Source organism: Podarcis erhardii, assembly GCF_964252035.2.
Source record: "Podarcis erhardii genome assembly, chromosome: 7".
In the NCBI taxonomy this organism is placed as follows: domain Eukaryota; kingdom Metazoa; phylum Chordata; class Lepidosauria; order Squamata; family Lacertidae; genus Podarcis; species Podarcis erhardii.
The window spans coordinates 14,444,479-14,472,405 of NC_138511.1; the positions used below are offsets into that span (position 1 = coordinate 14,444,479).

General features: G+C 49.2%; 2 protein-coding genes across 4 annotated transcripts in view; one reads left to right on the forward strand and one right to left on the reverse strand.

The window, feature by feature from the left end:
* Window positions 1-7,814, forward strand: part of TMCO4 (transmembrane and coiled-coil domains 4) — a 44,290-nt gene extending 36,476 nt beyond the window's left edge. For 2 of the 3 annotated variants that reach the window (XM_081871013.1, XM_081871014.1), the window contains exons 12-14: window positions 824-941; window positions 2,026-2,143; window positions 6,466-7,814. In XM_081871013.1, the coding sequence (XP_081727139.1) occupies window positions 824-941; window positions 2,026-2,143; window positions 6,466-6,894 (665 nt within the window). In that variant the 3' untranslated portion in view covers window positions 6,895-7,814. The remainder of the gene's footprint in view (window positions 1-823; window positions 942-2,025; window positions 2,144-6,465) is intronic. The other variant, XR_014158748.1, reaches the window with a different exon arrangement.
* Window positions 7,815-10,174: 2,360 nt separating this feature from the next.
* HTR6 (5-hydroxytryptamine receptor 6) lies at window positions 10,175-27,861 on the reverse strand. The gene is made up of 3 exons (XM_081871169.1): window positions 25,687-27,861; window positions 12,144-12,302; window positions 10,175-11,666 (listed from the first exon to the last, which is right to left on the reverse strand). Exons 1-3 carry the CDS (start codon window positions 26,416-26,418, stop codon window positions 11,268-11,270), a joined length of 1,290 nt encoding a protein of 429 aa, XP_081727295.1. The 5' UTR covers window positions 26,419-27,861; the 3' UTR covers window positions 10,175-11,267.
* Between the last annotated feature and the right edge of the window lie 66 nt (window positions 27,862-27,927).

Here is a 27,927-nt window from a genome sequence, read left to right on the forward strand (position 1 = left end):
ACCCCAGAGTCAGCCACGACTGGACCTAATGGTCAGGGGTCCCTTTACCTTTATTCCCCTCCCAGAGCTACAATTCCCAGAGTGGCTAACTGTCCATCCCTCTTCCCAGGGAACTTTGGGAACTGTAGCTCTGGGATGGGAATGTAAAGGGAGGCGGTCTCCTACCAACTCTCAGCACCCATAACCAACTACAGCTCCCAGGATTCCTTGGGAGAAGCCATGGTTGTTGAAAGCAGCACAATAGATCTTGAAATATAAGGTGTGAATGTGCCTCTCGTTGGAGACAACCCTCAGTGTCCATCTTGCTTGTGCGTTTCTTGCATTTATATCCCACCCTCTTCCTCCAAGGAGCTCCAATTGGTGCTCATGGTTCTCCCCCTCCTCATTTGATCCCCACAATGGCCCTGTGAGGTAGGTTAGGATGGGAAGCAGTGGCTGGCCTAACATCACCCAGTGAGAGCTTCACAGCCTAGTGGGCGTTTGAACCCTGGTTTCTCCCAGGTCCTAGTCCGACACACTAACCAACAGGCCACACTGGCTTTTGCTAGAATCTGGATAAGACTAGGCACACATTGAATCTGGATCCCTCTTCGAGACTGCATCTGTATGCATGGTTACGTGGCAGTGAGTCCCTGTGAATTAAGTGCAGCTTTCTTCTGAGTAAACACACACGCCGTTGCGTTTTGTGGCGCCAGATTCCCCAAGCTGCATTTCGAAAGCGGCGACCAGCCATTCCCAAGCCACTGCCACGGCTCTAGAGCATCATCCTCCAAGGCTGTCTCACTGATGTTTTGTGGGGTGGGTGGGCTCCCTCTCTTCTCAGAGTGCAGAGGCATCGTTGAAGACGTGGTCCTCCTAGGGGCACCAGTGGAAGGGGAAGCCAAATACTGGAATCAAATTGCCAAGGTTGTTTCGGGAAGGATCATCAACGGCTACTGCAGGTCTGTAGGCCCTAAAAATAGGGTGGCCGGGCTAGTTTTCTGTAAGCATTTGGAAAATTTAGCATGTGGTTTTGATGGTCTCTTGAAAAAGATTGCTGGGTCTGATGTCTTTGCCTTGATATTCTTCCTGGAAGGCGAGGTTTGTTTGTGTGTGGGAAGGAAGGAAGGAAGGAAGGAAGGAAGGAAGGAAGGAAGGAGTGTTAGGCACTGAAGAGGGGCCAGTCCTGCATTAAATGAAGCCAGAGTTGTCATGGTGGGAGTTAGGGGCAGTAAAGGCAAGTGACGGTCTAGTTCAGGGGTGTGATACCTGGCAACCTCTAGCTGTTGCTGGACCCAAGCTTCTATCAGCTATTCATATGGCATGGCTAATGGCCAAGGAGAGATGGATGTTGTTAATCAGCAACATCTGCAGCTCCCCAGGTTTCCCATCCCTGAATTAGACCATCACTTGCCTTCACTTGCAGAGCTGGCCCACCAGGCTTTTCTCAACTATCTAGCCAGCAAATGGCCAAGGAGGGATGGGAGTTGTGGTCCAGCATCATTCAAAGAAGGTAGAGTTGTGATGGCGGGAGCTAGAGGCAGCTCACTGGAAGGACAGATCCTGAAGCTGAGGCTCCAATACTTTGGCCACCTCATGAGAAGAGAAGACTCCCTGGAAAAGACCCTGATGTTGGGAAAGATGGAGGGCACAAGGAGAAGGGGACGACAGAGGACGGGATGGTTGGACAATGTTCTTGAAGGTACGAACATGAGTTTGACCAAGTTGTGGGAGGCAGTGGAACACAGGAATGCCTGGCATGCTCTGGTCCATGGGGTCACGAAGAGTCGGACACGACTAAATGGTTAAACAAAGGGGCAGTGAAGGCAAGTGATGGTCTAGTTAAGGGATGGGGAACCTGTGGCACTCTAGGTGCAGCTGGGCTTCCATCAGCCAACATGGGCAATGTTCCTGGATGATGGGGCTGCAGCACCTGGAGAGTCATGGGAACCCGATCCCTGGGTTTGGTGGCCCATCTGGTTATATGCTTCAGTCGGTTGAATGATATGGCTGTTCAGTAGTATTGGTTCCTTTTTCTCCTCCCAGGGGAGACTGGCTGCTGAGATATGTCTACCGGACATCCTCTGTTCAACTCAACGTCGCTGGACTTCAGCCGGTTAACCTGGACAACAGGAGAATGGTGAATGTGGATCTCTCGTCAATCGTAAGTAGCGCTTTCCAGACCTGCAGGCAGTAAGTGTCAGTGACGGCTGCTGAATTCTCCCAAGCCAGAGGGATGTGCTTTGAGACCTTTCTGGTTCCTGGACCCAGCTAGTGTTAAAATATAAGCAAGGACTAACCAGTAAAGTAACAAAGGAAGGGGCTCCGTGCCAGATGGCAAATGGGAGCCCTGTGTTCCCTCAGCTCATTGCTAGGTAGAAAGACAAAGGCCAGAAGTTGAGAGTTGAGTTGCGTGAGCTTGAAGCTGGAAGTTGGCAGGCTGCAGGCTGGGCAGCTGGGAGACAGAGCCATGCCTGATTTCTGTTGGAATCTGAGGCTGCGACTATGGGGGAAGCAAGGCCCTCTTGGGGTGTTAATGCTGCAAACCCCTCCATTGTAGGCTCAGGTTCTGTATATGTGTAAATAAAGCATGTGTCCTAAACAGTCTCCGCTGTGCCTCATTCCAAAGGAAACTGAACCCTGAGTAAGTGGTTAGAACCGCTGGAATCTCGCACCTCTCAGAGATTGGGGTGGTATGCAACAATATTTTGTTTGATCGCTTGCTCTGCACCCCAGGGCGAGTCCCAGCAATTTAAAATGCACCTTTTAAAAACAGATCAAAACAATACACAATTGCAAGAATAGGATGGGTTCTGAAAACATACCTCTGTGTCAGAGGCCAGGATAAAGAGGTGCATCTTGAGCATATGACAAAAACTGCATAGTGAACATCTCTGCGGACTCAGGGATTCAGCCCTCCTCTCCCTCAGCTGTCACTGGGGAGCAGCCGTTCCGTCCCACTGTCTCCGTGGGAAAGACAGAAAGCAGAAGGCTCTCTGCATCAGCTCTGCTGTGACAGACTGGCTCCCCCAACAGGCATCACCTCCCACTGAACTGTGCCAGCTGCTCATTAGAAGAACAACCAAATAAGAGTTGGTGGCCTGTTTGATTTCTCCTCCCTGTCCCATTTTTCTTTTGTGTCGTGTCCTATAGTTTGTAAGCCTACTGGCTTGCACTTTCTGATTGTACATGAGCCACACTGGGAGCCAACTCAGCCAGAGAGCTGGGCGCAAATGCTCCAAATAAAATAAAATAAGGTCAGGGGTTGCCACAGAAAATGCTCTCTCCCTGGCCGTCACAGCTACCAGGTTCTGAGGAACGGCCAAGAGGGGCTAATCTGCTAATCTCAGTGTTTGAGAGGGTTGGGACTCTTACTAGCTGGGTACGAGCAAGGGAGAAAATTGATTTGGCAAACCTACTTCATCCACGCCTCCGAAAACGATCTGCAGATTGAAATGTAGCGATGCTTTATTCCCTTCCATACATTTCGAGCACATTTAAATCACATGGCTTCCCTCCCCCATCCCCAAGAATCCTAGAAACCCTACTCTGTTCAAGGTGCTGGGAGGATGGATGGCAGCTAACAGATTGAGGTTGAATCCTGACAAGACAGAAGTACTGTTTTTGGGGGACAGGGGGCGGGCAGGTGTGGAAGACTCCCTGTTCCTGAATGGGGTAACTGTGCCCCTGAAGCACCAGGTGCACAGCCTGGGAGTCATTCTGGACTCACAGCTGTCCATGGAGGCACAGGTCAATTCTGTGTCCAGGGCAGCTGTTTATCAGCTCCATCTGGTATGCAGGCTGAGACCCTACCTGTCCGCAGACTGAGTCGCCAGAGTGCTGCATGCTCTGGCTTTCTCTCGCTTGGACTACTGCAATGCACTCTACGTGGGGCTACCTTTGAAGGTGACCTGGAAACTACAATTAATCCAGAATGCGGCAGCTAGACTGGTGATAGACTGGGAGTGGCTGCCGAGACCGTATAAACTGGTCTTGAAAGACCTACACTGGCTCCTAGTACGTTTCTGAGCACAATTCAGAGTGTTGGTGCTGACCTTTAAAGCCCTAAACGGCCTCGGTCCAGTATCCCTGAAGGAGCGTCTCCACCTCCATCGTTCTCCCCGGACACTGAGGTCCAGCGCCGAGGGCCTTCTGGAGGTTCCCTCGCTTCAAGAGGCCAAGTTACAGGGAACCAGGCAGAGGGCCTTCTCAGTAGTGGCGCCTGCCCTGTGGAACGCCCTCCCACCAGATGTCAAAGAGAAAAATAACTACCAAACTTTTAGAAGACATCTGAAGGCAGCCCTGTTTAGGGAAGCTTTTAATGTTTGATAGGTTGTTGTATTTTAGTGTTTTGTTGGAAGCCGCCCAGAGTGGTTGGGGGGACCCAGCCAGATGGGCGGGGTATAAATAATAAATTATTATTATTATTATTATTATTATTATTATTATTATTATTATTATTGTAGCACCATGAAGGGTGGACTGTGGTACCCAGGATTCTTTTGGGAAAAGTGATGTGCTTTCAGTGGATGTGTAGATGTGACCCACGACTGAATATTTTGGACCACTTCCCTGTGCAAAGATGCAGCAAGAGGGAGAGTCTGCCTGCCGTGACTCTGCATGATTAGCTGTTCTGGGCCTGCCTCCTTCCAGGCCTACATAATGCAGAAAGATAGAAAGAGAGATCTTACAGCCGCCACCGCCCCGGTACCACAAGAGTAATGCTGCCCTCCTCTCACCCTTAGATTCTTCTCCTCTTTTATCCCTCTGCCTGATTTTTAATTTCTGTCTCCTTAGCAACCAAACGGGGTTAAAGAGGAGAACAGGGCCGCCCTTCCTACCTTCCGCTTCTCAAAATCCCCACCAACATCTGGAGTCTCCTTCCATTAAGCCCTCAACAGCCCCTTTTAATTAAAAGTTCTAACCTCTCCAAAACCGGGAAGGGGAAAAGACCGGTTGAGCCATATGGCTGCAGATTGCCTCGTAAAAAAATGTGGATTAAAAATACGACAGTGGGCTGTTCGTGCCAAGTTCTAAGTGGCTTCAAATGTCAAAGTGTTCCTGACAAAACCTCAGCGGCGTAGGCAGATAGGTCCGTTGTCAGAGGCTATTAGACACCGTAGCTATATAGAGCCTCCATTTCCATGAGCAGTAGACCTTCAAATAGTAGGCAGAGCTAACAATGAGAGTCTCCTCCATCCTTTCTCCTCCTGTGCACCTGACCCTCTGCACTAAAGCTTTGTTCCTAACTGGCGGCGTTGTTTGGGGAAGGGGTGTAGCTCGGTGGCAGAGCACCTACTTCACATGCAGAAGGTCCCGGGTTCAAAATCTCCACCAGCAGCATCTCCAGGTAGGGCTGCAAAAAGACTCCCTTCCTGAAACCCCCGAGAGCTGCTGCCAGTTAGTGCCGGCAGTACTGAGCTAGATGACGAACAGGTCTGACTCAGGATAAAGCGGTTTCATGTCTTTAAGCCAACCTCATGGGGACTAGAGACCTTGCTTCATTTTTAAGGAAAGGACCATAGCTCAGTGACGCAGCACCTGCTTGGTACCTCTCTCGCCCTGACCTAGCCACTGTGATCCACGCAACGGTCACCTCCAGACTGGATTATTGTAACTCGCTCTATGTGGGGCTGCCCTTGAGACTGACCCAGAAACTCCAGCGGGTGCAGAATGCCGTGGCGAGACTTCTTACGGGGTCCTTGCTGCGAGATCACATTCACCCAGTGCTATACCAGCTGCACTGGCTCCCGGTGGAGTACAGGATCAGGTTTAAGGTGCTGGTTTTAACCTTCAAAGCCCTATACGGCCTAGGACCCTCGTACCCACGGGACTGCCTCTCCTGGTATGTCCCACAGAGGACCTTACGGTCTTCAAACAAAAACGTCTTGGAGGTCCCAGGCCACAGAGAGGTTAGGCTGGCCTCAACTAGAGCCAGGGCTTTTTCGGCTGTGGCTCCGATCTGGTGGAACGCTCTGTCACAACAGACTAGGGCCCTGCGGGACTTGACATCTTTCCGCAGGGCCTGCAAGACAGAGCTGTTCCACCAGGCCTTTGGCCAGGGCACAGCCTGACTCCCTCCTTTGGCAATCCTCACAGAGTCCAATGGTTGCCATTAATCTGATTTGAATTAATTTTATAATGAAATGATTTTAGAATGTTTTATCATTTTACTGTTGTTAGCCGCTCCGAGCCCGCCTTCGGCTGGGAAGGGCGGGATATAAATAAATTATTATTATTATTATTATTATTATTATTATTATTATTATTATTATTGCAGGGGGGTGGGCTAGATGACCCTTGAGGGACCCTTCCAGCTCTAGGTTTCCCTGAATCCCCCTGGCATGTCTAGGTAGGGCTGGAAGTGTTTGCTTCCTGAAACCGTTTCTGCTGGTAGTTGTGGTTTACACTCAGCTAGAGGAACCAATAGGCCAGACTCAGTCCTGGGCATCTTCCCGTGTCCCTAAACTCTGCGTTTCTTTCCAGGTGAGCGGCCATCTGGACTACATGAAGCAGATGGACACGATCCTGAAAGCCGTGGGTGTCAAAACGAAGCAGTGCCGCCTGGAAGAGGAGGGTAGCCTCGCCACTCTCTCCACTGAGCTTGAGGAGGACCGGGAGCCGGTACCATGCGACGCTCAGGAAGAGCAATGCATCATGGGAGAGGAAGGGCGCAGCGGTACCAATGAAGGCGATGTCAATGGTGATGACCACTGGGTGTGGGAGCCGGTTTCCAGCCACAGTTCGGGCCCAAATGACCTCCCGCCACCAGCAGAGGCGGTTTCTGGACAGGGTGAAATCTCTAGTGCCGCAAGGGAGCAGGACGCAGCTGGGCTAGAAGAGCCTTTTCCCACCAGCTCCTCACATTCCCAAGAACTTTCCAGCTCCGCAAGCGCCCCTCTGACTCTCAGATAACATATGAGGTGCCGCAGCGTGATGGTTATTGTAGTGTTTGCATTGAGTCTTCCCATCAGCCCTTTGCTGAAGTTTCCAAAGAACACCAAAGACTTGCCTTTGCAGGAGCAAGCCAAAGATCAATCTGCTAGGATTCTCTGTTCCGCAGCAGTCGTCCGCCCCTGAGAACACCAGCCGCAGAGCGTGATGGAAGTAATCCATCCACAGTTGTTGTTTTCCATGGTGTCTGGTAACTGGGACGGGTGGGTGAGGTGGTGTCCTGCCCCCTGAGGATGGAAGCTTTCCACCTTTACTTGACAATGACAAACAGCTCTCAATTTCTGCTCATCCTTCCAGGGCCCATCGCCGTGCCTTACAGTAACTCACATTCCATAACCACATTTGTATGAGGAAGCTTGTCCCTATTGCCAATCCAGAACTCTCCTGAGGAGACGGGCCGTTGCACAGTGACCGATCGGCCTGACATTAAGAGCTGCTTGACAGTGGAACGGACTCCCTTCGGAGGTTGTGGACTCTCCTTCACTGGAGATTTTAAAGCAGAGTTTGGGTGGCCATATCTCATGGATGCTTCAGTTGAGATTCCTGCATTGCAGAATGTTAGGGTCCCTTTCAACTCTATCCCATGACATCTCCAGGTTAGTGGTGGGATGTCCCCTGCCTAAAACCCCGGAGAGCCACTGCTGGTCAGTGTTGATAATACTGAACTAGATGGACGCAGTGATATAAGGCAGCTCCCTAGGTTCATAGACCATCCCCTTTATTCACAACGTTGAGGACTAGAACCTTGCACTGTTTTTAGAGGAAGAGCCGTAGCTCAGCGGCAAAGCGCCTGCAGAAAGTCCCAGGTTCAGTCTAGGACACTGGAGACGTAACAAGGCTCATAGGAAAGAAGAAAATAAATATACCTCTTTTATTTATAACTGCACAGGTTGAAAGGACCGGGGGTTGGGTGGGGAGAGGGACAAAAGTTGTGATTTCTTCACCCCACCCCACCCCGGACATCCGCTTGCACAAACCACATCCGTTTGTTTTTCCGTAAGTAAGTTCTGTGCAAGCCCTCTAAGGAAACTCCACGACGTATTCCCAATGTGACGTGCCCCGTTTCCCTGCTTGAGGCAAAATGGAAAGTGTCGCCCTGTCACCGCCACCGAAACATCCCTTACCTAGGTTGCGTGGCGGCGGCACGAAGCAGCAGAGACGGCGATGTCAGGTTCCACTGAGATCATGCCATCTTGCTGGAAATTGGCGCCATTTCTCTGCCATTTCAAGGTGTTGCCTTGGGGCTTCCACTGCCCAGGGCAGCTGCTTCACCCTGCCTTTTGCAGGGGCTGGCCCTGCGTATGCCGTCAGGCTTCACACAACCCTTCAAGCTGTGGGTATCCTTGCTCAGGAAGAATGAGGAACACGCCCCCCCCTCCAAGGGGCACGGTTTGAAGGCACAGAATTTAGCCAGCTTGCAGAGGAAGCTCAGCAGGTCTCGGTCAGGTTGGGGGTCTGAGATATACGGGGGGTGGCATTATGTTACTGGGAAATGCTCCGCCACTGCAAGTAAGAAGGGTGAATGTGATGGCCTGGGAATCCGATTCAGAGGCTGAACCGGAGGAATCCCAGCCTGCACAGGAGTCCCTGCCTCCAGGGCCGGCTGAACTGGGGCAGGGCCTTGATTCTGAAGCGCCGGCACCTGTGCCGGATCCTCAGGAGCAGGCACCAGGTGATTCCACTCTAGCTCCAGAGGTGATTAACGACACAGTTCCTACAGGTGTGCCTCTCCCAGCCCTGCCAGAGGAAGGTGAGTCTCCCCCTGGGTCCAGTAACTCCCCAGCCTCTCTGGAGCTGCAGAGGCTCAGGGCAGAGAGGCAAAGGGAACTGGTTTCTCCCAGGAGGAGTGCTCGCCTTAAGGCCGGGAGAGGCGGGTCTCCTGGAGGCCGGGACTGCCCCTGGCCCTAGAGAAGATAAAGGCCAGTCAGCCCGGTCCCAGGTTGTGGGAGCAACGTCATTGAGTACCTGCTCCTGCCCGGACTCAGACCTGACCTTCCAGTGTTCCTGTCCCCGCCCGGCTTCCTGCTTCGGACCTCGCCCCGCTCCTTCTGAACTGTTTCCAGGCTAGTGACCCAGGACCGGACTTTGACTACGCCAACGGTAACCTTCCCCCGGGACCAGCACAGTGAAGGTGTCAATATAATAAATAACAATTTTAAACACTGGCTCTCAGTAAGACGAATTAACGTCTTGAATCATTTTACACTCTTGGAAGAAAAGGCTGCATTGGAATGAACCTGAGATTATATCCCCATGCGTCACGGGGTCTCGCACCCTAGCTAGAGTGTCAATCAAAGGCAGTTCTCCCTGCCCCCGTACACGAAAGATCCAGCCAGGCCATTAGGCCTTGTTTCATTTCACGAGAAAGCTGTCATCCAAACAGGCCTCTCGCTGTTTTTAAATCCTCTTTACTGGGCGTTGTTGAAAGGGATTCTGGTTCCCATCGGCCCAGGATAGAAGGAGGGTTGGTCCCTGTTCTGCTTTGTGAATCACGAGAAACAGGTGGCCTACCGGGCAACGGAAAATGACTGCATCTGCTTCCTGCGTTCTTAAGTGGCCCCCAGGATATAGGGCCAGTTTCACATGTGCAGAAGGCGAGAATTTGTACACAGGTGTAATCTAGATCGGGATGCAGTCTCTCCTGGGAAGCAGAAGGAGGTAAAATCAGGCTCACCGGTGCAGCCAAAAGGAATCTCGAGTCTTTCCACGCTGCAGCCAGACTTGCCACATACACAAACTGTAGGTGAATCTGAGGCTCCATACGAAGGCGGCTTAAACCTTTATACAGCATACTCCTCAAATCGATAGAAAGTGCCAGAAGACAAGTAAGACCAAGCAAATCAATTTGGGGAGAAACAGAGCTCCTTGGAGGCCCTTTTACAGAAATTAAGGCGGTCTTTTCTTAGCAGGATCTAGGCGCTCCTTCTTTTAAAACACAGAACACACACCTCTCACTCTGCTGTTTCTGAAAATTGATAAGAGATATGCAAACTGAAGGAGATAAGGTTAGCAAACCACATCATGGGGAAGCAGGGCGGGGAGGGAGGGGGAGAGAGAGAAGCAAGCAAGCAAGCAATTTCAGATTCCCTGCAAGGAACTCCCAAACTATATCACCTATACAAGAACTGACACTGGTTTCTTAAGAGGGTGCAGACACAGACTGGCCTCCCTCACACCTGGCTTTTTTAAAAAATAAATAATAAATAAATAATAATGAAGTCTAGTTGTTTTTCAAATCAAGAATCAAGAACCCCGGGATCAATTTATGTGTCAGAAGAGGAGCATATATGTTGTTCTGCCAAGACAGATTTCCAGTTCATGTACACAATGATATAAATATAAATCCTTGAACAGGGATTTTCAATTGCATTTTGTCTCAGTTTTCCCATCTGACGTTTTATTTGCTCCATTTCTGCATATGTTGGTGGGGTTTTTTAAAAGTCTGCATGAAGATTAGTACATATTTTTCCTATAAAAATTGCATGTGTCCTATAGAAAAGGTTTTGAATGCAGTTTTTCCTAATGGATGCTTCCTTGCAATCAGCCTCCTCTAACGGAATGCCATTCCTGTATGCTTTAGCTAAACATACACGTTTTTTTTGCATGCACTTCACGCTAATGCCAGCGCACTCGTGCGCCCGATCTTTGGTTGGAGAGAAACTACGCTTCGAAAATCCAGAGAGATGCAAGTTTGGAAAGAGCACTGCATTTCAGTTTGCACGTTTGTTTGAGAAGCCCATCTCTGGTAGGTCTGCATGAAAATACGGCTGAGAAAGAAGCATCTCCCGTTCCTGCCGCCTTTATATCCTCCTCCCTGAAAAAGCTCCATCTCTCGGCGGTTCCCTCATTATTCTGCCATGCTTCTGCTTAGCTGTTGTGCCTCACACAGAGTCGAGAGCATCAGACAGTTTGCCACTGTGGCTCAACACCATGGCTGCCTGCAGCAGATACTTCTTCCTAGAGCTCCGAAGAACAACATCCCTGCTGGATCAAAACAGAGGCCCATCTAGTCCAGCTTCCTCTTCTCATGGCAGCCAACCACCATGAGAAACCAGCAAGTTGGATCTGAGCACAAGAGCACACTCTCCCCTCTGTTGGCTTCCAGCAACTGCTTTTCAGAACCATCACTGCCTCCAACCGTGGAGGCGGAAAACAGCCACTGTGGCTCATAACCATCGGCTGCCTTACCCTCCTTCACAAATTGGTTCAATCCTCTTTTAAAGCCAGCCCAGTCATTGGCCACACCTGCTTCCTATGGAGCAAGTTCCATAGTTGAACCACACAAGGTCCTTTGCGAATGTCTAGGGCAGCTGGGAAGCCCAGACAGGCCGCCCTCAGTCCATGGGGGTGTTCAAATGGTGGATACGGAGCTCCTGCTCCAGGTTGAAAAGCGTCACCGAATCGGCCCCCGTGGCTGGGAGGGACCCCAGGCGCTGACCGCACTCGTCATGGACTTGGGTGATGGAGTCTGCCGAGTCCATGTCCCCCGGGAGCGCCAGGACGTTCTTGAGGGACGTGCCGGGCCGGGGGCCGCTGTTTGAGTTCCTCATGGAGAGCGAGATGGGGCTGGGGCGGCGGTCCCAAGCCCCCCGGCAGCAGGGCAGGTACTTTGCCATGGCCCTCTTGAAGTCCCGCATGAAGAGCGGGTAGATGATTGGGTTCATGGTGCTGTTGCAATAGCCCAGCCAGGTCAGGGTGTCAAAGAAGTCCTCCGACACGCACTTGCAGACTGCCTGGAGGGAAGGAAGAACACGCAGGGTTAATGTTACAGGAACTTCCTTTTCTTTTCCTGCAAAACATCTCCATGCATAAAGTGCCTGTCTCCCAAGAGCAAATTCCCTTGCAGGTGTTAAGTCTTGCATGCAGTCATCTGCAGGGCATCAAAACAGCTTCTTTGGATACCCTTTGACATTCTGCATACGTCTCCCACCCACGGGATGTACGTCAATCTAAAGCGCAAAGGGAATTTCTCCATTGTGGTCACTGTGGCTGAGACAGAAGGGAGATAACTGTACTATTGTTAATGAAACGATAAAAATCGAGACCATACTGAGTCAAACCCACTTCTTTTTTTGTAGATTGTCCTAGCCCAACACACTAATCACTACACCACACTGAATCATAGAGCTGAATACAAGCCCTGGAAAGCGATTCCACCACCAGACATGGTTCTATAGAGCTGAGCCGATTTCCTGGACCCCAGGACTTACCTGGGCCACGTTACAGACGAAAAAGGGGAGCCAGGCCACAAAAAACATCCCCAAAAGGACGCCCAAAGTTAGGCTGGCCTTCAGGGCTCTCTTGCTGTGCTTGTTGGCGAATTTTCGGGTGTCGTTTATGGCAGTCGATTGGCTGTGAACTCTGTGGACCTATGAAGGGAAAAGGCAAGGTGGCGCATGAGGAAGAGAGAGGCACGCATGCACAAATGTGCTCCTCGTTCCTGATCAGATTAGAGCACGGCTCCCCTTCTCAAAAGCTATATTTGAGTTGACAGTGTGATGCAGCATCAAAAAAGGCTAATGCAATCCTAGGTTGCCTAGTGATACCAGTTCTGGGTACAGTCAAACCTCGGTTCCCGAACAGCTCCGTTTTGAAATGTTTCGGCTCCTGAACGCCCCAAACCCAGAACTAAATGCTCCAGTTTCCGAACGTTTTTGGGAAGCCGAACGTCCAACGCGGCTTCCGCTTGAGTGCAGGAAGCTCCTGCAACCAATCGGAAGCCGCGCCTCGGTTGTCGAATGTTTCAGAAGCCAAACGGGATTCCTGAACAGATTAGGTTCAACAACCGAGGTTTGACTGTACCACACTTTAAGGATACAGGATTGACAAGCTGGAATGTGTGTTGAGGAGGGTGGCCAAGATGATAAAGGGTCTGGAAACCATGCCTTGTGAGGAGTGGTTGAGGGAAGTGGGTATGTTTAGTCAAGAGAAGAGGAGACTGAGAGGTGATTTGATGGTCTTACTTCGCCAAATCTTTATTGGGCATTACAGATATAAAGGTAAAGGGACCCCTGACCATTAGGTCCAGTCGTGGCCGACTCTGGGGTTGCGGCACTCATCTCGCTTTATTGGCCGAGGGAGCCAACGTACAGCTTCCAGGTCATGTGGCCAGCGTGACTAAGCCGCTTCTGGTGAACCAGAGCAGCACAAGGAAACACCGTTAACCTTCCCACCAGAGTGGTACCTATTTATCTACTTGCACTTTGACGTGGTTTCGAACTTCTAGGTTGGCAGGAGCAGGGACCAAGCAACAGGAGCTCACCCCGTCGTGGGGATTTGAACCGCCAATCTTCTGATTGGCAAGTCCTAGGCTCTGTGGTTTAACCCACAGCGCCACCCCTGTCCCTTAACACAGCTATAGGCCATCGTAAAACATCCATATATAAAATTTTAAAATATATACAGATAAACAGCCATGTAAAAATATGTAAGAACGAGGATTTTCATTGGAGTCTCTTCCCACTAAATAATGCTATTTGATAGTCATCTGTCAAGGATTCTTGAGCAGGGATTCCTGCATTGTTGGGGTAGATGACTCTTTGGGTCCCTTCCAACTGTACAATTCCATTGTTCTCTCTACCCTCAATAGAAAGCAATCCAGGCTCATGAAATCTAATTAATCCATCATACCTTTCAGCTCAGCCGTACGGTACAAGATTTTTGCTATTGATTACAGAGGCTTCTTAATTAGATTTCTTTCTCTTTTTCCAAGCCTTGAATATTTCAGTTGGCAAATCATAGGCTCTCTCTTTCTCCCAGCAGTCAATTGTTATCACTGCATCATCTCTAAATTAAATAAACCCTGATTTTTTTTTGGGGGGGGAAGATCCAGCATGCAAAAACACCCCAAGGACCTGTTTCCTCCATATTATTTTGTTTTGCAAATTAAAGTTTTTATTTTCGTGTGCCTAGAGGCACAATTTAGGGATGTGTTTATTCATCTCCATGGTCCAGAACAATAATACTTTACTTCGTGAATACAGAATGTAATGAAAATACACACACACACACACACACACACACACACAAACACACACCCTCTGTCGTTGACGAGAGTCCAATAAGTTGTCCACTCCTCTTTTTTAATGCAACCAAGTTAGTGGCAGTCGCTGCCTCCTGCAGGTGTGAATTCCATAGTTTAACTACATGCTTTGTGGAGAAGTACTCTCCTTAATCTTGTTGCTATTGCACTCTGGGAGTCTGCTTGTAAGAGGAAATCGAAATTATTTGTTGCAGAGGAGACCCTTTCCCCTGTTTCCCCAGTCTGTTCCTGAGGCCTCAGTAAAGCCATTAAGCTTTGGGTCTTGCTTGTTCCTTAGTGTCTCCTCTGAGCTTGAGTCCACATCACAATGCAGCCAGTCATTCACTAGGTGGGTGTTGCCAGGGGCTGGCTGAGGTTTATATAAATCAGACCCCTTTCCCTGTTTCCCCAGTCTGTTCCCGAGGCCTCAGTAAAGCCATTAAGCCTTGGGTCTTGCTTGAACCCAAATTGACTTCACTTTCAATCTTGTGGCTGTGTCTAAATGCAGGCAAGTTGGAAGGAATATTCTCAGTCTAGCATAGGGGACTATCAAGTACAAAATCCTGTGGAGGAAAAAATGTTGTTTATGGATCTGTTTTATGGCATGTATATCCTGCCTTTTTCTCAAGGTAAGGTCCATATTTCTCCTTCTCCCTGTCTTCTCACAAGAATCTGGTGAGGCTAGTTAGGCTGAAAGTGAGTGACTAGCCCGAGGTCACCCAGGGAGTCTCCTGGCTGAGTGGGGCTTTTCACCCTGCTTTCCCAGGTCCAAGTCTACTATGACACACTGTCTCTCCTAGAATCTTGGCATGGTGGCCGTTCATTCCATGTCACCAAGGGCTGTTGCCCAGCAACAAAGTGTGTGGCCGTTTGAACGGAGGTTCTGGCATCCTCAGCGTGTAGAGCCTTGCAGAGGTTTGCTGTAGTGACCCTTTGTTAGTCGGTATAGAATATGGCATCTGAAAAACTCCTGGCAGTAAGTGAATGTTGGCATTTCCTGTGGACTTAGGTCTAGAACATAGCATACTGGTCCTGTTATATACGTTCCTTAGTGTCTCCTGCTCTGAGCTTGAGTCTGCATCACAAGGCAGGCCAGGAATCTCAAACCTGCATTGTGATTCACTGCCTGGCGCAAAGCAGCCAGTCATATACTAGGTGGGTGTTGCAAATGATGTGCAACAGTTTTTTTTCATTTCTGGAAGGAGTTCCAAGAGCTGGGTTCCAATTTTCCCAGGGCAGAATCTGCATATGGGGAGAGGTTTACTTATGAAGAGCCATGAGCTTTAGTTGCTAAACAAACCAACGAAAGCTTGATTGGTGGGGATTCAGTTTTCCTCTGTGAGAGCATGTTTATAATCTGAGAACTAAGGGCAGCAGCACCATTTAGGATTATAACTGCTGGGGGTTTATTTTTTTGCTGCTGTAACCTTAAAGGTATCATTTCCTTCCACCATGGGTGGTAGCCTTCCAGTGACTTAAATTATAGGGGTCTCTGACTGACTGTCACCATCTAAACTAGGCTCTGCCTTAGAGGTTTGAGTAAGATGCAGGGGTATTTTGAAAGCTTTGTTAAAGGGAGATCATTCACCATCTCAAAACCCTTTAACGGGCTGAGGCGAAAAGGATTTGCCAGTCAAATTCCCCTCCCTGTTGATGGTGCAGTGGCCACTGTCCGTGGTGCTGAAATGGCTCCATTGCTATCGACCAAGAGTTTCCTCATGGTCTTGAGGACTAGACTAGTGAATGATGGCAGGCAGAGGTGATGGACCCGTCTCCCTTTTCTCTTTCCCTGTCCTGGGAAGCAGAGGAGAAGTGAAATCCCTCTTTTATCCCTGCAGCAAAGATGTTGTCTATTGCTGTCAGTGACCTATAACAGCATTCGCAAACAGAGAATCGTAGAATTGTAGAGTTAGGTCTTCTAGTCCAATCTGCTGCAGTGTAGGGATATCAACTAAAGAATCCATGACAGATAGCCATCCAACCTCTGCTTAAAAACCTTCAAGGAAGGAGAGTCCACCACCTCTTGTGGGAGTCTGTTCCACGGTCGAACAGCTTCGACCTTAGAAAGATCTTCCAGATGTTTAGTCACAATCTCCTTTCTTGTAACTTGAATCCATTGGTTTGGGTCCTACTCTCCAGAGCAGGGAGGAAACAAGATTGCTCCATCCTCCATGTGACAGCCCTCCGATCACCTATCAGTCTTCTCTTTTCCAGGCAAAGCGTACTCCGCTCCCTCAACTGTTCCTCATCAGGCTTAGTTTCCAGGCCCTTGATCATCTTGGTCACTCTGTCCACATTCCAGCACTAGGGCTGCCTTCCTCTGTTGGTGCTCCTCCAGATGTTGTTGAACTACAGTTCTCATCATCCATGACTGTTGCCCATGGTGTCTGGGGCTGATGGGATCTGGAGTCGATAAGAGTATCTGGAAGAGCAACGGTCGCCCATTGGTGAACTAAACCATCATTTGCTTTTGCTGCTCCCACCTACCTCATCTGCCTTCAGTTCATATAGGGGTGGGCAACCTGTGAGCCTCCAGGTGTTGTGGGTTTGGGGTCCTCATCATCCCTGGCCATTGGTCATCCCTGGCTGAGGCTGATGGAAGCTGGAATCCAACATCAGGTTGAATTGAATCATAGAATCATAGAATCATAGAATCATAGAATCATAGAGTTGGAAGAGACCACAAGGGCCATCAAGTCCAACCCCCTGCCAAGCAGGAAACACCATCAGAGCACTCCTGACATATGGTTGTCAAGCCTCTGCTTAAAGACCTCCAAAGAAGGAGACTCCACCACACTCCTTGGCAGCAAATTCCACTGTCAAACAGCTCTTACTGTCAGGAAGTTCTTCCTAATGTTTAGGTGGAATCTTCTTTCTTGTAGTTTGGAACCATTGCTCCGTGTCCGCTTCTCTGGAGCAGCAGAAAACAACCGTTCTCCCTCCTCTATGTGACATCCTTTTATATATTTGAACATGGCTATCATATCACCCCTTAACCTCCTCTTCTCCAGGCTAAACATGCCCAGCTCCCTTAGCCGTTCCTCATAAGGCATCGTTTCCAGGCCTTTGACCATTTTGGTTGCCCTCCTCTGGACACGTTCCAGTTTGTCAGTGTCCTTCTTGAACTGTGGTGCCCAGAACTGGACACAGTACTCCAGGTGAGGTCTGACCAGAGCAGAATACAGTGGCACTATTACTTCCCTTGATCTAGATGCTATACTCCTATTGATGCAGCCCAGAATTGCATTGGCTTTTTTAGCTGCCGTGTCAGCCCTTGAGAGCCCTTGAGCCGTGGAGCCCTTGAGCTAACCACCAGTAAGAGAGTGTCACATTGAGGCAATTTAACAGGACGGATTAAAACAACTCAGATTGTAGTTTTAAACACTTGCTGTCCTTTCCCGCACAATTCTCCTGGTTCTTTCAATTATTCCAAATGGAAGGGTTGATGATGGCTTTGTAAGTTTGATGATGGCTTTGTAAGTTGCAAAACACCATTGTGACCCTTTTAGCTTGTGTTTGTTTGCAATAAATGGGGTGGGCAATTATGGGGTGTTGGAGTTGAGATTAGCTACTTATTGAGGAACTTAGCAATTAGGTTGTTTACCAAAGGTGCTGAGTCAATTACTTAAATGAAGGGGGGGCGGAATTGTGCTAATTATGGCAATGCAGTAAAAGCTGCAGTTATCCGGCTAGCATTGATCACTGTCCAAAAGGGAAATAATTCAAGCCGTTCCTTCCTCATCCCCTACTGAAAAATTGGAATACCAGATTCCAGATCCCCCTGCTTCTTTCTCCTAAAAACATTTCTAAGCCGAGAACCTGTCTGGCCCTGACATGGCGAGTTTTTGAAGTTTCCGCCTCCGAAACATTTAAAGGTAATTAGGCCTGTCATTCTCCTGTAGGGCACAAGGAGTCAATAGATGAGATTGCTGGAGAATGAAAGCTGTCTGCAGCCTGTTGCCTCTTATTTTTGAGGGGAGGGAAGGAAAGCTATGAGGACAAGGAAAATCGGGAAGATAAAAGAAAGCTGAGAAGCTAGGTTCTGCACCTGTAAGGGCCAGAACCTTGACGTGTGTTTTATTATTTCAAGCTGGCATTCTTGGGAAGCTGGATCCTTGCTCCCAGAGCTGGGTCTTGCACATCTGCTGGACTGCAGCACATACAGAGAAGGAGGGAGTGAGAGAGAGAGAAAGAGAGAGAGGCCTGGGAACAGCTCCATTTCCCCTTAACAAGCACGCTAGTGACTAAATGGTCTTGGCAAATTAAATCTCGCTTGCCTAGAACATTAGTCATTTGTCAGAGGGTGGCATTAGAAAAGTGTGGCGCCGGGGAGGCTGCTTTTCATCTTACTGATGCATCTGATCCCCACCTTCCTCAAATGCCGGGAGAAAGATTATGTTATTCATCGCAGGGTTTGCCAATCTTCACCTCCCCCCACCCCCCCACCCCGCAAAAAAATGCCCTGCTGACATGTCCGATTTCCCACTAGTTGGAGTGCTTATTGAACTTGGCAATGGGGTTAATTAGATTTTCCCAACATGGCAAGCATGTGCAGAGCAGGATCCTGGGGGTCTGGAGATGGCTAGGCTGCGCTGGCTAGCAAGTTTTACTTATTTACATCCTTGTGAAGATTAATTTCCAGACAGGTGTGGATTAATCTGGACTTTCTCCCCTGCTCCCTTTCAAATGCAGGGCTCCCTCCCAAATGGGCATTGTGCTTTTTTTCAACCAGAGCATTGCAGCTTTAAAGGTAAAGGTAAAGGGACCCCTAACCATTGGGTCCAGTCGTGACCGACTCTGGGGTTGCGGCGTTCATCTCGCTTTATTGGCCGAGGGAGCCGGCGTACAGCTTCCAGGTCATGTGGCCAGCATGACTAAGCCGCTTCTGGCGAACCAGAGCAGCGCACGGAAACGCCGTTTACCTTCCTGCCGGAGCGGTACCTATTTATCTACTTGCACTTTGAGGTGCTTTCGAACTGCTAGGTTGGCAGGAGCAGGGACCGAGCAACGGGAGCTCACCCCGTCGCAGGGATTCGAACCGCTGACCTTCTGATCGGCAAGTCCTAGGCTCTGTGGTTTAACCCACGGCGCCACCCTCATCCCATTGCAGCTTTAGCACGGCACAGTTAAAGAAATCACCAGACTGTGCACTTCAGTGCACTTCAGTGCTGTCCACCTAACACCAAGTCTCTTTCAGCATAGCATAAGAGGCAACCTCTTGCCTGTGCATGTTTTCAACCATCATTGGTTTTTAGAGGGTTTTGATCTGTTCTGAAATGTTTTGATTTGTGCATCTTATTCTGCCTGCCTGGGCTTCTTAGGGAGGAAGGGCAAGTATAAATACAACAAACAAATAAATAAATAAGTAACACGTTCAATGGTTCAGACTCTGCCGCAGACGTGATGCTTTCTGATAGGAGCAGCTGCCATGTTCACCTGCGAGCTGTTAAGTCTGGAATTGCTCGTTGTGTCTCTGCATGCTGCTTTGTTCGCTCTCCCTCGAATTCATTTCCTTCCCCTCAGCTGAACCTGCTTAAGTGTCTCCGTACAGTATAAGTATAAGCAGAGTTCTGTTGGATCAGTCCAGCATCCTGCACTCATGACAGACAGTCGCACGCCCGAATGAAAAGTTGTTCTAAATTCTTTTTAAGGTTGCATTTTAATTCTTCAATTGTAGTTGTTGCAACTGACCCTGGGACCTTAAGATGAAAGGCTGGCAATGTATCGTAACTATAATTAATATTAATGCTAATATTAATATTCCGCCTCTTCCCCCAGAAGGCAGCTTACACACCAATTGAACCGACACAGATAAAATGCAAAAAGCCGAAAACGTAATAAAAAGCGGTCATTAAAAAGTAATTGAATTCTAAACGAACTAAAACAATGTGAAAAGCAATTTTTAAAATACAAGTGATAAAGACAGAACAGCCCTGTTGGAATAAAACCATCTTCATCTGCTGGCAGAAGGACAGCAATTATTATTATTAAAAATATTTTTTTCTAATAAAATAAAATAATGGATCATGCCAAAAGCCCATCTAATCCAGCACCCTGTCCCCACAGAGGCCAACAAAATGCCCCAATGATAAGCCCCAGAGATGTAGGCTGCCTCTGACCCTGGAGGTTCCATTCAGAAATCATGAGGACTAGTAACCTTTGGGCTTCGTTCCTGCCTCCTCCTTTTGTGTCATCTCCATTTTATAAAAGGCACGTGCTGTGCTCAGCCGTTGCCCTCGGTAAACAGGGACAGTTGGAGCGTAGGAAACGAGCTTTTGGAGTCACTGCTCCATGTCCCTTGCCTCCCATGTCTCTCTCTTCCTTGCGCAGCGGCTGCTTGCTGCCCACTCACACATGGCACCGGGTTGCAGAGGAGACTGGAGTAGCTTCTCCCCCCCCCCGCTCCCCGCCCCGCTTTGCATGATGAGCAGCAGCTCCTCAATATTCTCCGACAATGAGCCTCGCAGATTTCCTCCTCCTCCACTGTTTTCATTTTGGAGGCTTCAGCTGTCTTCTTCAGGAGAGAACAAAAGAGTTAGAGACAAAGAGAGCGTGAGAAAAGGGTGAGATTTCTCTCCCCAAACTCCTTACGGGGTCCTCGCTGCGAAATCATATTTACCCGGTGCTATACCAGCTGCACTGGATCCCGGTGGAGTACAGGATCAGGTTTAAGGTGCTGGTTTTAACCTTTAAAGCCCTATACGGCCTAGGACCCTCGTACCTACGGGACCGCCTCTCCTGGTATGTCCCACAGAGGAACTTACAATCTTCAAACAAAAACATCTTGGAGGTCCCAGACCACAGAGAGGTTAGGCTGGCCTCAACCAGAGCCAGGGCTTTTTCGGCTGTGGCTCCGATCTGGTGGAACGCTCTGTCACAAGAGACTAGGGCCCTGCGGGACTTGACATCTTTCCGCAGGGCCTGCAAGACAGAGCTGTTCCACCAGGCCTTTGGCCAGGGTACAGCCTGACTCCCTCCTTTGGCAATCTTCACAGAACTCTAGCCCAATGGTTGCCATCAATTTGATTTGAATTAATTTTAGCCAGTGTGGTGTAGTGGTTAAGAGCGGTAGTCTTGTAATCTGGGGAACCGGGTTCGAGTCTCCGCTCCTCCACATGCAGCTGCTGGGTGACCTTGGGCCAGTCACACTTCTGTGAAGTCTCTCAGCCCCACTCACCTCACAGAGTGTTTGTTGTGGGGGAGGAAGGGAAAGGAGAATGTTAGCCGCTTTGAGACTCCTGAAGGGGAGTGAAAGGCGGGATATCAAATCCAAACTCTTCTTCTTCTTCTTCTTATAATGAAATGATTTTAGAATGTTGTATTATTTTATTGTTGTTAGCCGCCCTGAGCCCGGCTTCGGCTGGGGAGGGCGGGATATAAATAAAAAATTATTATTATTATTATTATTATTATTATTAAACACAACAGAAATGTGCATTCCTCGATTTGCTTGCATAGCAACCCAAGTTGAACCCCTGGAATCTCCAGGTAGAACTGGAACAGACCCCTGTCTGAAACCCTGGAGAGATCCTGGCAGTCAGTGGAGGCAGTGCTGAGCTAGGTGGACCAAGCGTCCTGACTCAGAATAAAGCAACTTCCCGTGTTTCTTATCCGCTTATATAAGTATATAAGGAGGAATTACTGTGCGTCACGTAAAGGGCAAGCAGAATGACCAGGGGGTGAAGCGACTCCCCTATGAAGACAGTGGAACGGACGCCCTCGGAAAGTGGTGGACTCTTTTTCCTTGGCGGTTTTTAGGTAGAGGTTGGTTGGCCATCTGTCGTGGATGCTTTAGCTGAGATTCCAGCATTGCAGGGGGTTGGACTAGATGATCCTCAGGGTCTGTTCGAACTCTCCGATTCTATGATTCTATAAAAAGTTGCAGTGTTTGGGACTTTTCAGTTTAGGGGAAAGGCGAGTGAGACCTTTATAAAATTCCACATGACATGGAGAACAGTTCTTCTGCTTTGTAACACTGCAAACTGGTGGAAGCTGAATGTTGGACGATTCAGGAAGGATTTTTAAAAGCCCCTTTTCACTCAGTGCAGTGTTAGCCTGTGGAACTCTCTCCCACAGGAGGCAGTGATGGCCACAAACCTAGACAGCTTTAAAAGAGGATTGGGCAGATTCATGGAGGAGGAGGGGACTATCGAAGGCTTCATTTTGTTTGCCCTTTCCTACTCTCAACTGCTAGGGACTGGTGAACATAATCATTTGCAGTTTCTGTCTGTTCCTCAATTTTCTGCACTGAAATTCAGCCTGCCTCATTACTGCATCGCTTCAGTTCTTCATTTTTAATTCCATCTGGTGTCCATTTCTCCTGATCTAGGCTTTTTCTGTGTGTGCAAACAATTCCCCCTGACATCACACTTTGGGACGAGGGTAGGTCATTTGCAGAAGAATATGCACAACTTTACCGCTGACAAACACATTTCTGATTGGAGAATGGCATTGCCGAATTTGGAGATGTCTGATGTTCAAAGGTTCTCAGCTGGGTTTCTGTTTGCACGCCCATTTCAAGAAGTGTGGAGTAATTGATTGACCAATTGATTGATTGATTGATTCATGCATGCATTCCTAGACTGCCTTTCTGCCAAAGCCCTCTAGTCTGTTGACAATTTTAAAGTATTAAAAGAAAATAACAAGCTGGGGAGGTTCTCATTTAAAGGCCACGCCTGTCATCTTGCTCCTCCATGGACTCAGTGTTGCTCCTTGTAGACCTCAGCAGGGAGGAGGAAGATGGGGTAAAAACTGTCATGAGTTGGCTCTACCGTTCAATAGTTCTGCCTCAGCCAATCATTGGCTTTGGTTCCACCTCCTGTGGGGCTCCTTGCCTTCTTCCCCACCAGCCCCAATGGGCACCAACAGCCAATGGATGCTTCAGGAGTTGCATCCTGAACTGCAGATCCTACATTGAACCGGGGGTTGGTCTAGATGTCCTCTGAGTTCCTTAGCAGCAGATGTGGGATTCTAAGCTTGGGGAAGTGTCTCTACCACCAGCAGTGACAAATAAACCCCTCACAAAAGCCTGATTTTTGGGAGAAGCTTTGTTGTAAAAACCATTCCAAAGTTAGTCGAAGAACACTTCATTCTCTCTATAATGAGATTGTCTCTTCCCCACAAAAGACACCCAAAAGCAGCGAGGGGGAGAGAAATAGAGGAGGAGGCAGATGAAAGGAATTGGCCTTATCTGGGGAAAACACAGCACCCGACTGCGAGCAGGAAACCGAGCCGTTAACTAGCAAGTCACACCAGATTTGTGGTTTTAACACCTGTCTTCTGACAGGACTTCCGAAGAAGAAGCCCGGCTGATTCCAAACACCGCCACCACCAAAAAGAGAAAGTGCAGGTTAATCTTGCTCTTAAACTGGTTCCAGGTTCCTGCATATATTGGCAGATTCCTGAGCGGGAAGATGTTTTCCTTGCAGGAGATATCATACAATGCACCAAGCCGGCCCTATCATTAAGTGGTTTGGGGTGGCTGCCTCAGGTGGCAAATACTGGGGAGTGACGACTACGATTTATTCCCTGCTTTCACCCTCAGGTCCCAGGGCAGTTGACAACAATATTAATATTAACAATTGTAAACCACTTACGAGGGACGCGGGTGGCGCTGTGGGATATACCACAGAGCCTAGGACTTGCCCATCAGAAGGTCGGCTGTTCGAATCCCCGTGACAGGGTGAGCTCCCGTTGCTCGGTCCCCACTCCTGCCAACCTAGCAGTTTGAAAGCACATCAAAAGTGCAAGTAGATAAATAGGTACCGCTCCGGCAGGAAGGTAAACGGCGTTTCCGTGCGCTGCTCTGGTTCGCCAGAAGCGGCTTAGTCATGCTGGCCACATGACCTGGAAGCTGTACACCGGCTCCCTCAGCCAATAAAGCGAGGTGAGGGCTGCAACCCCAGAGTCGGCCACGACTGGACCTAATGGTCAGGGGTCCCTTTACCTTTTTAAACCACTTACAGTGAGATGTTGGGAGGACAGAGGAACATAGGAAACAGCCTTCCACTGAGCCAGACCCTTGGTCCATCTAGCTCAGTACTGTCTACACTGGCTGGCAGCAGCTCCCGGGGCTTCAGGTTTGCAGCGGTCACTCATACAGGGAGGCAACGGGCAGCTTCTTAGGCTCAACCCCCTTGAATGAACCAATTATGCTGGTTGTCATGGTGTGATAGTGGCTGATTGGAAGGTGACAAAAACCCCAAACAATGAGCTGCTCATTTTGATGTGTGCATGGCAGAATGATTGATCACTCTCAGCGCATATAATACCATAACGGGATTGGATGAATCTGTCTTGCTCTGGGCTGACTGGCTTAAGAAATTGCATTGCCTGAGGCAGTGGGGAAGACTACTGGGGGTGAAAGAGTGTCCCCCATGTCCACACCAGGGGAGGCCTTGCAGCAATAGAGGGAAATGGCCAGGAGGGAATTAAATTCAGTTGACATTTAAAAGAGAATCTGTCTGTTTCACACGTTGTTTTAAAATCTGCAAAATGGAACTCAGCCACCATAAAAATTCACACTTCTTCGAATTTTGCAATGTGTTTCACCAGCCAAGTACTGTAATGCTTAATAAAATAAAATGCATATATCACATTAAAGCATGCATGCATGCAAAAAAAAAAAAAAAAATATTCCTTATTATTTGTGAAAATAATAAGGAAAAGTGTGTTCTGCCAGGGAAGATCGCTCTGCAAAGAATGTGTCCATTAGGGGAAAGTGCGTACAGTCATGAGTCTGTCGGGAGAGATTGCCCTGAAAAGCTGTGAACTTTCACAAGAACTTTATTATTTTTTGCTACAAAGCGAGCTTAAGATTGGGAAGTCAAGGAACAGAGAAAGACTGAAATGGGCAGGTTTGCCTATCAATAGTAGGTGCCTCCTTCCAGCATCTGTGGCTTCAGGTGACATGATAAAAGTTTATAAAACTACTCATGGCAGGAGCAGAGAAAAGTTTTCCTACTTCTCTCGTTTGCACTAGAAGTTGCAGATATCCAATCAAGCTGAAGGTTGGCAGATTCAGGAGTGATAAAAAGAAAGGACTTCTTGACATGACACAGAGTTGACCTATGGAACTCCCTGCTACAGGAGGCAGTGATGGCCACCAACTTGTTTGCCCTAAAAAGAATTGGACAAATTCATGGAGGAGATGGCAGCCAGTGAATGGCTATCCACAGTCAGAGGCAGTAACACTTCTGTATTCCAGTTTCTGGAAACCACAGAGGGAGATAATACTCTTGTAATACTGGAATCCTATTTGTGGGATGCTGAACTTGATGGGCCCTTGGCTTGGTCCAGCAAGCTCTTCTTAGGACTCTGGGAGGGGAGTCCTCTGACAGCACGGCTGTGTGACCTTCTCTTGAGTTTTATTCCCACCCCCACCCCGAAGTACAGTGGTACCTCTGGTTGCGAATGGGATCCGTTCCGGAGGCCCGTTCGCAACATGAAAAGAGCGCAACCCGCAGTGGCGCGTCTGCACATGTGTGGGTTGCAATTCGCCGCTTCTGTGCATGACGTCATTTTGCGCTTCTGCGCATGCGCGAGCGGCGAAACCCGGAAGTAACCCTTTCCAGTACTTCCGGGTTGCCGCGGGACGTAACCTGAAAGAACGTAACATGAAACAGACGTAACATGAGGTATGACTGTACAGACAACAGCTGGGCCTCGGAACAGGCCCAGAGCCCTGAGGCCTGTCAGAAACCAGTTAGAAACATGGAGCAACTTGGACCTACCTGTTGAGTTGGTTCCTCGGCTGCGACGGACACGTTGTTGGTAAGAGAGGCCACCTGCAGCGCCTGCTTCCGAGCAGCGAGCAGGATGCGGCAGTAGGTGAAGAGGATGGCAACGGACGGGAGGAAGAAGGTCAGACCCGAGGCGATGAGGGCGTAGGGCAGGCTGACTGCCACGCGGCACTGCCCCTCTTCTTCGGCCTGGAGGGTGGCGTTTAAGGGACGAGGGCCGAACTCCATCTTGTGCCAGCCCATCTCGATGGGCAAGAAGGAGACCAGGGCGGCTAAGGTCCAGGTGGCCAGGATGAGCAGCACAGCCCTGCAGGACGTCATCCTCAGCTTGTACCTGAGCGGGGAGATGATGAGCAGGTAGCGGTCGAGGCTGATGACGCACAGGTTGAGGATGGAGGCGCTGGTGCACATCACATCAAAGGCGAACCAGACGGAGCAGAAGGCGCCGTCCAGCACCCAGCGGCCGTAGTGCTGGTTTAGCAGTGCTGGCGGCATCACCACCGAGCCCACCATCAGGTCGGACATGAAGAGAGACACCAGGAAGTAGTTGGAGGTGTTGCGGAGCGCCCGCTGGGTGAAGATCAGCAGAATGAGGGAGAAGTTGCCCACCATGGTCAAGAGGACGATGAAGCCGAGGAAGGCAACCGTCCAAGCGCTGCCGCTCGGCGCGGAATATTCCCCACCAGCCGTGCTGGCATTGCTGCCCCCCAGCTCCCCTTCCATTGACAAGACAGGGGAGCGTGGCAGAAGGGGGGGTTGCGGCTCGGCCGAATGCCGGCGCTAGGTGATCATCACCGACAGCTCGCCGTTCGGAGGATGCGAACGGATTCGGTGCCCTTTTCGCTCTTTTCTTGCTTCTCTCCTCCTTCCTCCCACTCTTTGCCGGGAGCCAGAGCTGCACAGCGTTCCTCCGCCAAGAGGGAGACCCCCATCAATCAGTCGGCAGCCTCCGAGCCATCAAGAGGCGAACTGGGGATGTCGGAGGGGGGAGCAGCAGAAGCCACAATCCTCCAAGCGCTCTCTGCCACCCCCACGGCTCCCCACTTTTGCTCCCTGCAGATCTTCTCCTGGCGTGCGGAAGAAAACGAAAAGGAGGCACGCTCTCCCTTCTCCCCGCTGTCGTGGATGCGGCTGGCTGGCAGCACCGCCGATGCCTCTCCGCCGCTCCTGCATCTATCTCTCGCTCGCTCTCGCAAAAGCTCTGCTCCGTTGCTACAAAGGATGTGAATTTTCTCACCCTGAAGATTTGGCTGGGTGTGGGGAGGGAGGGAAGCACCGAGTGTGCAGCTGGTGTTTTCAGGAACCAAATGCCAACTTGTGTGTGTGGCAGAGTTTATTTCCCTTCATGGGCAGTTAAGGCTCCAATCGCCCAACGCAGCGTTGAAACAGTTACTGGGTTGTTATTGTTGTTTTTAAAAAAACCAAAGCACAATTGTTAACATTTTCCAAACTCTTCAGAATCCTGGAGTCATTCCCTTGGAATATTCGTAGAAGCAGGAAACATAACGGGAGTCTGCTGGATCAGGCCTACGGCCTACCTTGTCCGACATTCTGTTCTCACAGTGGCCAACCAGAAATGGAAGGGACCCCCCCTCCGAAGGATCATCTAGTCCAACCCCCTGCAATGCGGGAATCACAGCTGGAGAATCCCTGGAAGATTTTAACAAAATACCAGAGGCATTTCTGTTAGGTTTAGTTGGAGAGGATATTCGAAAAAAAGATATAAATTTGTTTCTGTATGCCACAACGGCTGCAAGGATACTTCTGGCGCAGAAATGAAAAGAGCAGGAAATTCCAACATTGGAAGAATGGCAGAGTAAGATGGTGGAATATGTGGAGTTAGCAAAGCTGACGGGGAAGATCCCGGAATCAGTGCGACGAACTGTTTCAAAAGGACTGGAGCAAATTTGTATTATATATGAAAGAGCATTGTAAACATCTGAAAACGTTTGTAGGTTTAAGTTGAAATGTATTGTAATGTGAATATAAGAAACTGATTTACATATAATGAGGTGAAGTACAAAAAGAAGATAATAGGTTAAAAAGTGGTTATAGAAATGCGAAGAATCTAGTGAAGATATCTGGAAGTCAGAAAGAGGCAGGGAAGGAGGTCGTTGCTCAGTATGAGCAAGGTTTCAGGTTACAGAGTTATGTAATAGAATGTGATAATGATAAATATGGAAAACTTAATAAAAATTATTTTTTAAAACAAAAATATGGCAGAAGGCTACC

What these genes read in the sequence shown, in the direction of transcription:
- HTR6 (XM_081871169.1), bottom strand. Translation starts at nt 26,418, where the DNA reads ATGGAAGGGGAGCTGGGGGGCAGCAATGCCAGCACGGCTGGTGGGGAA. An exon ending in CCGAGGAACCAACTCAACAG is followed by an intron (nt 12,303 to 25,686) that starts GTAGGTCCAAGT and finishes TTCCCTTCATAG; the next exon opens with GTCCACAGAGTTCACAGCCA. An exon ending in TCGTCTGTAACGTGGCCCAG is followed by an intron (nt 11,667 to 12,143) that starts GTAAGTCCTGGG and finishes CCTTCCCTCCAG; the next exon opens with GCAGTCTGCAAGTGCGTGTC.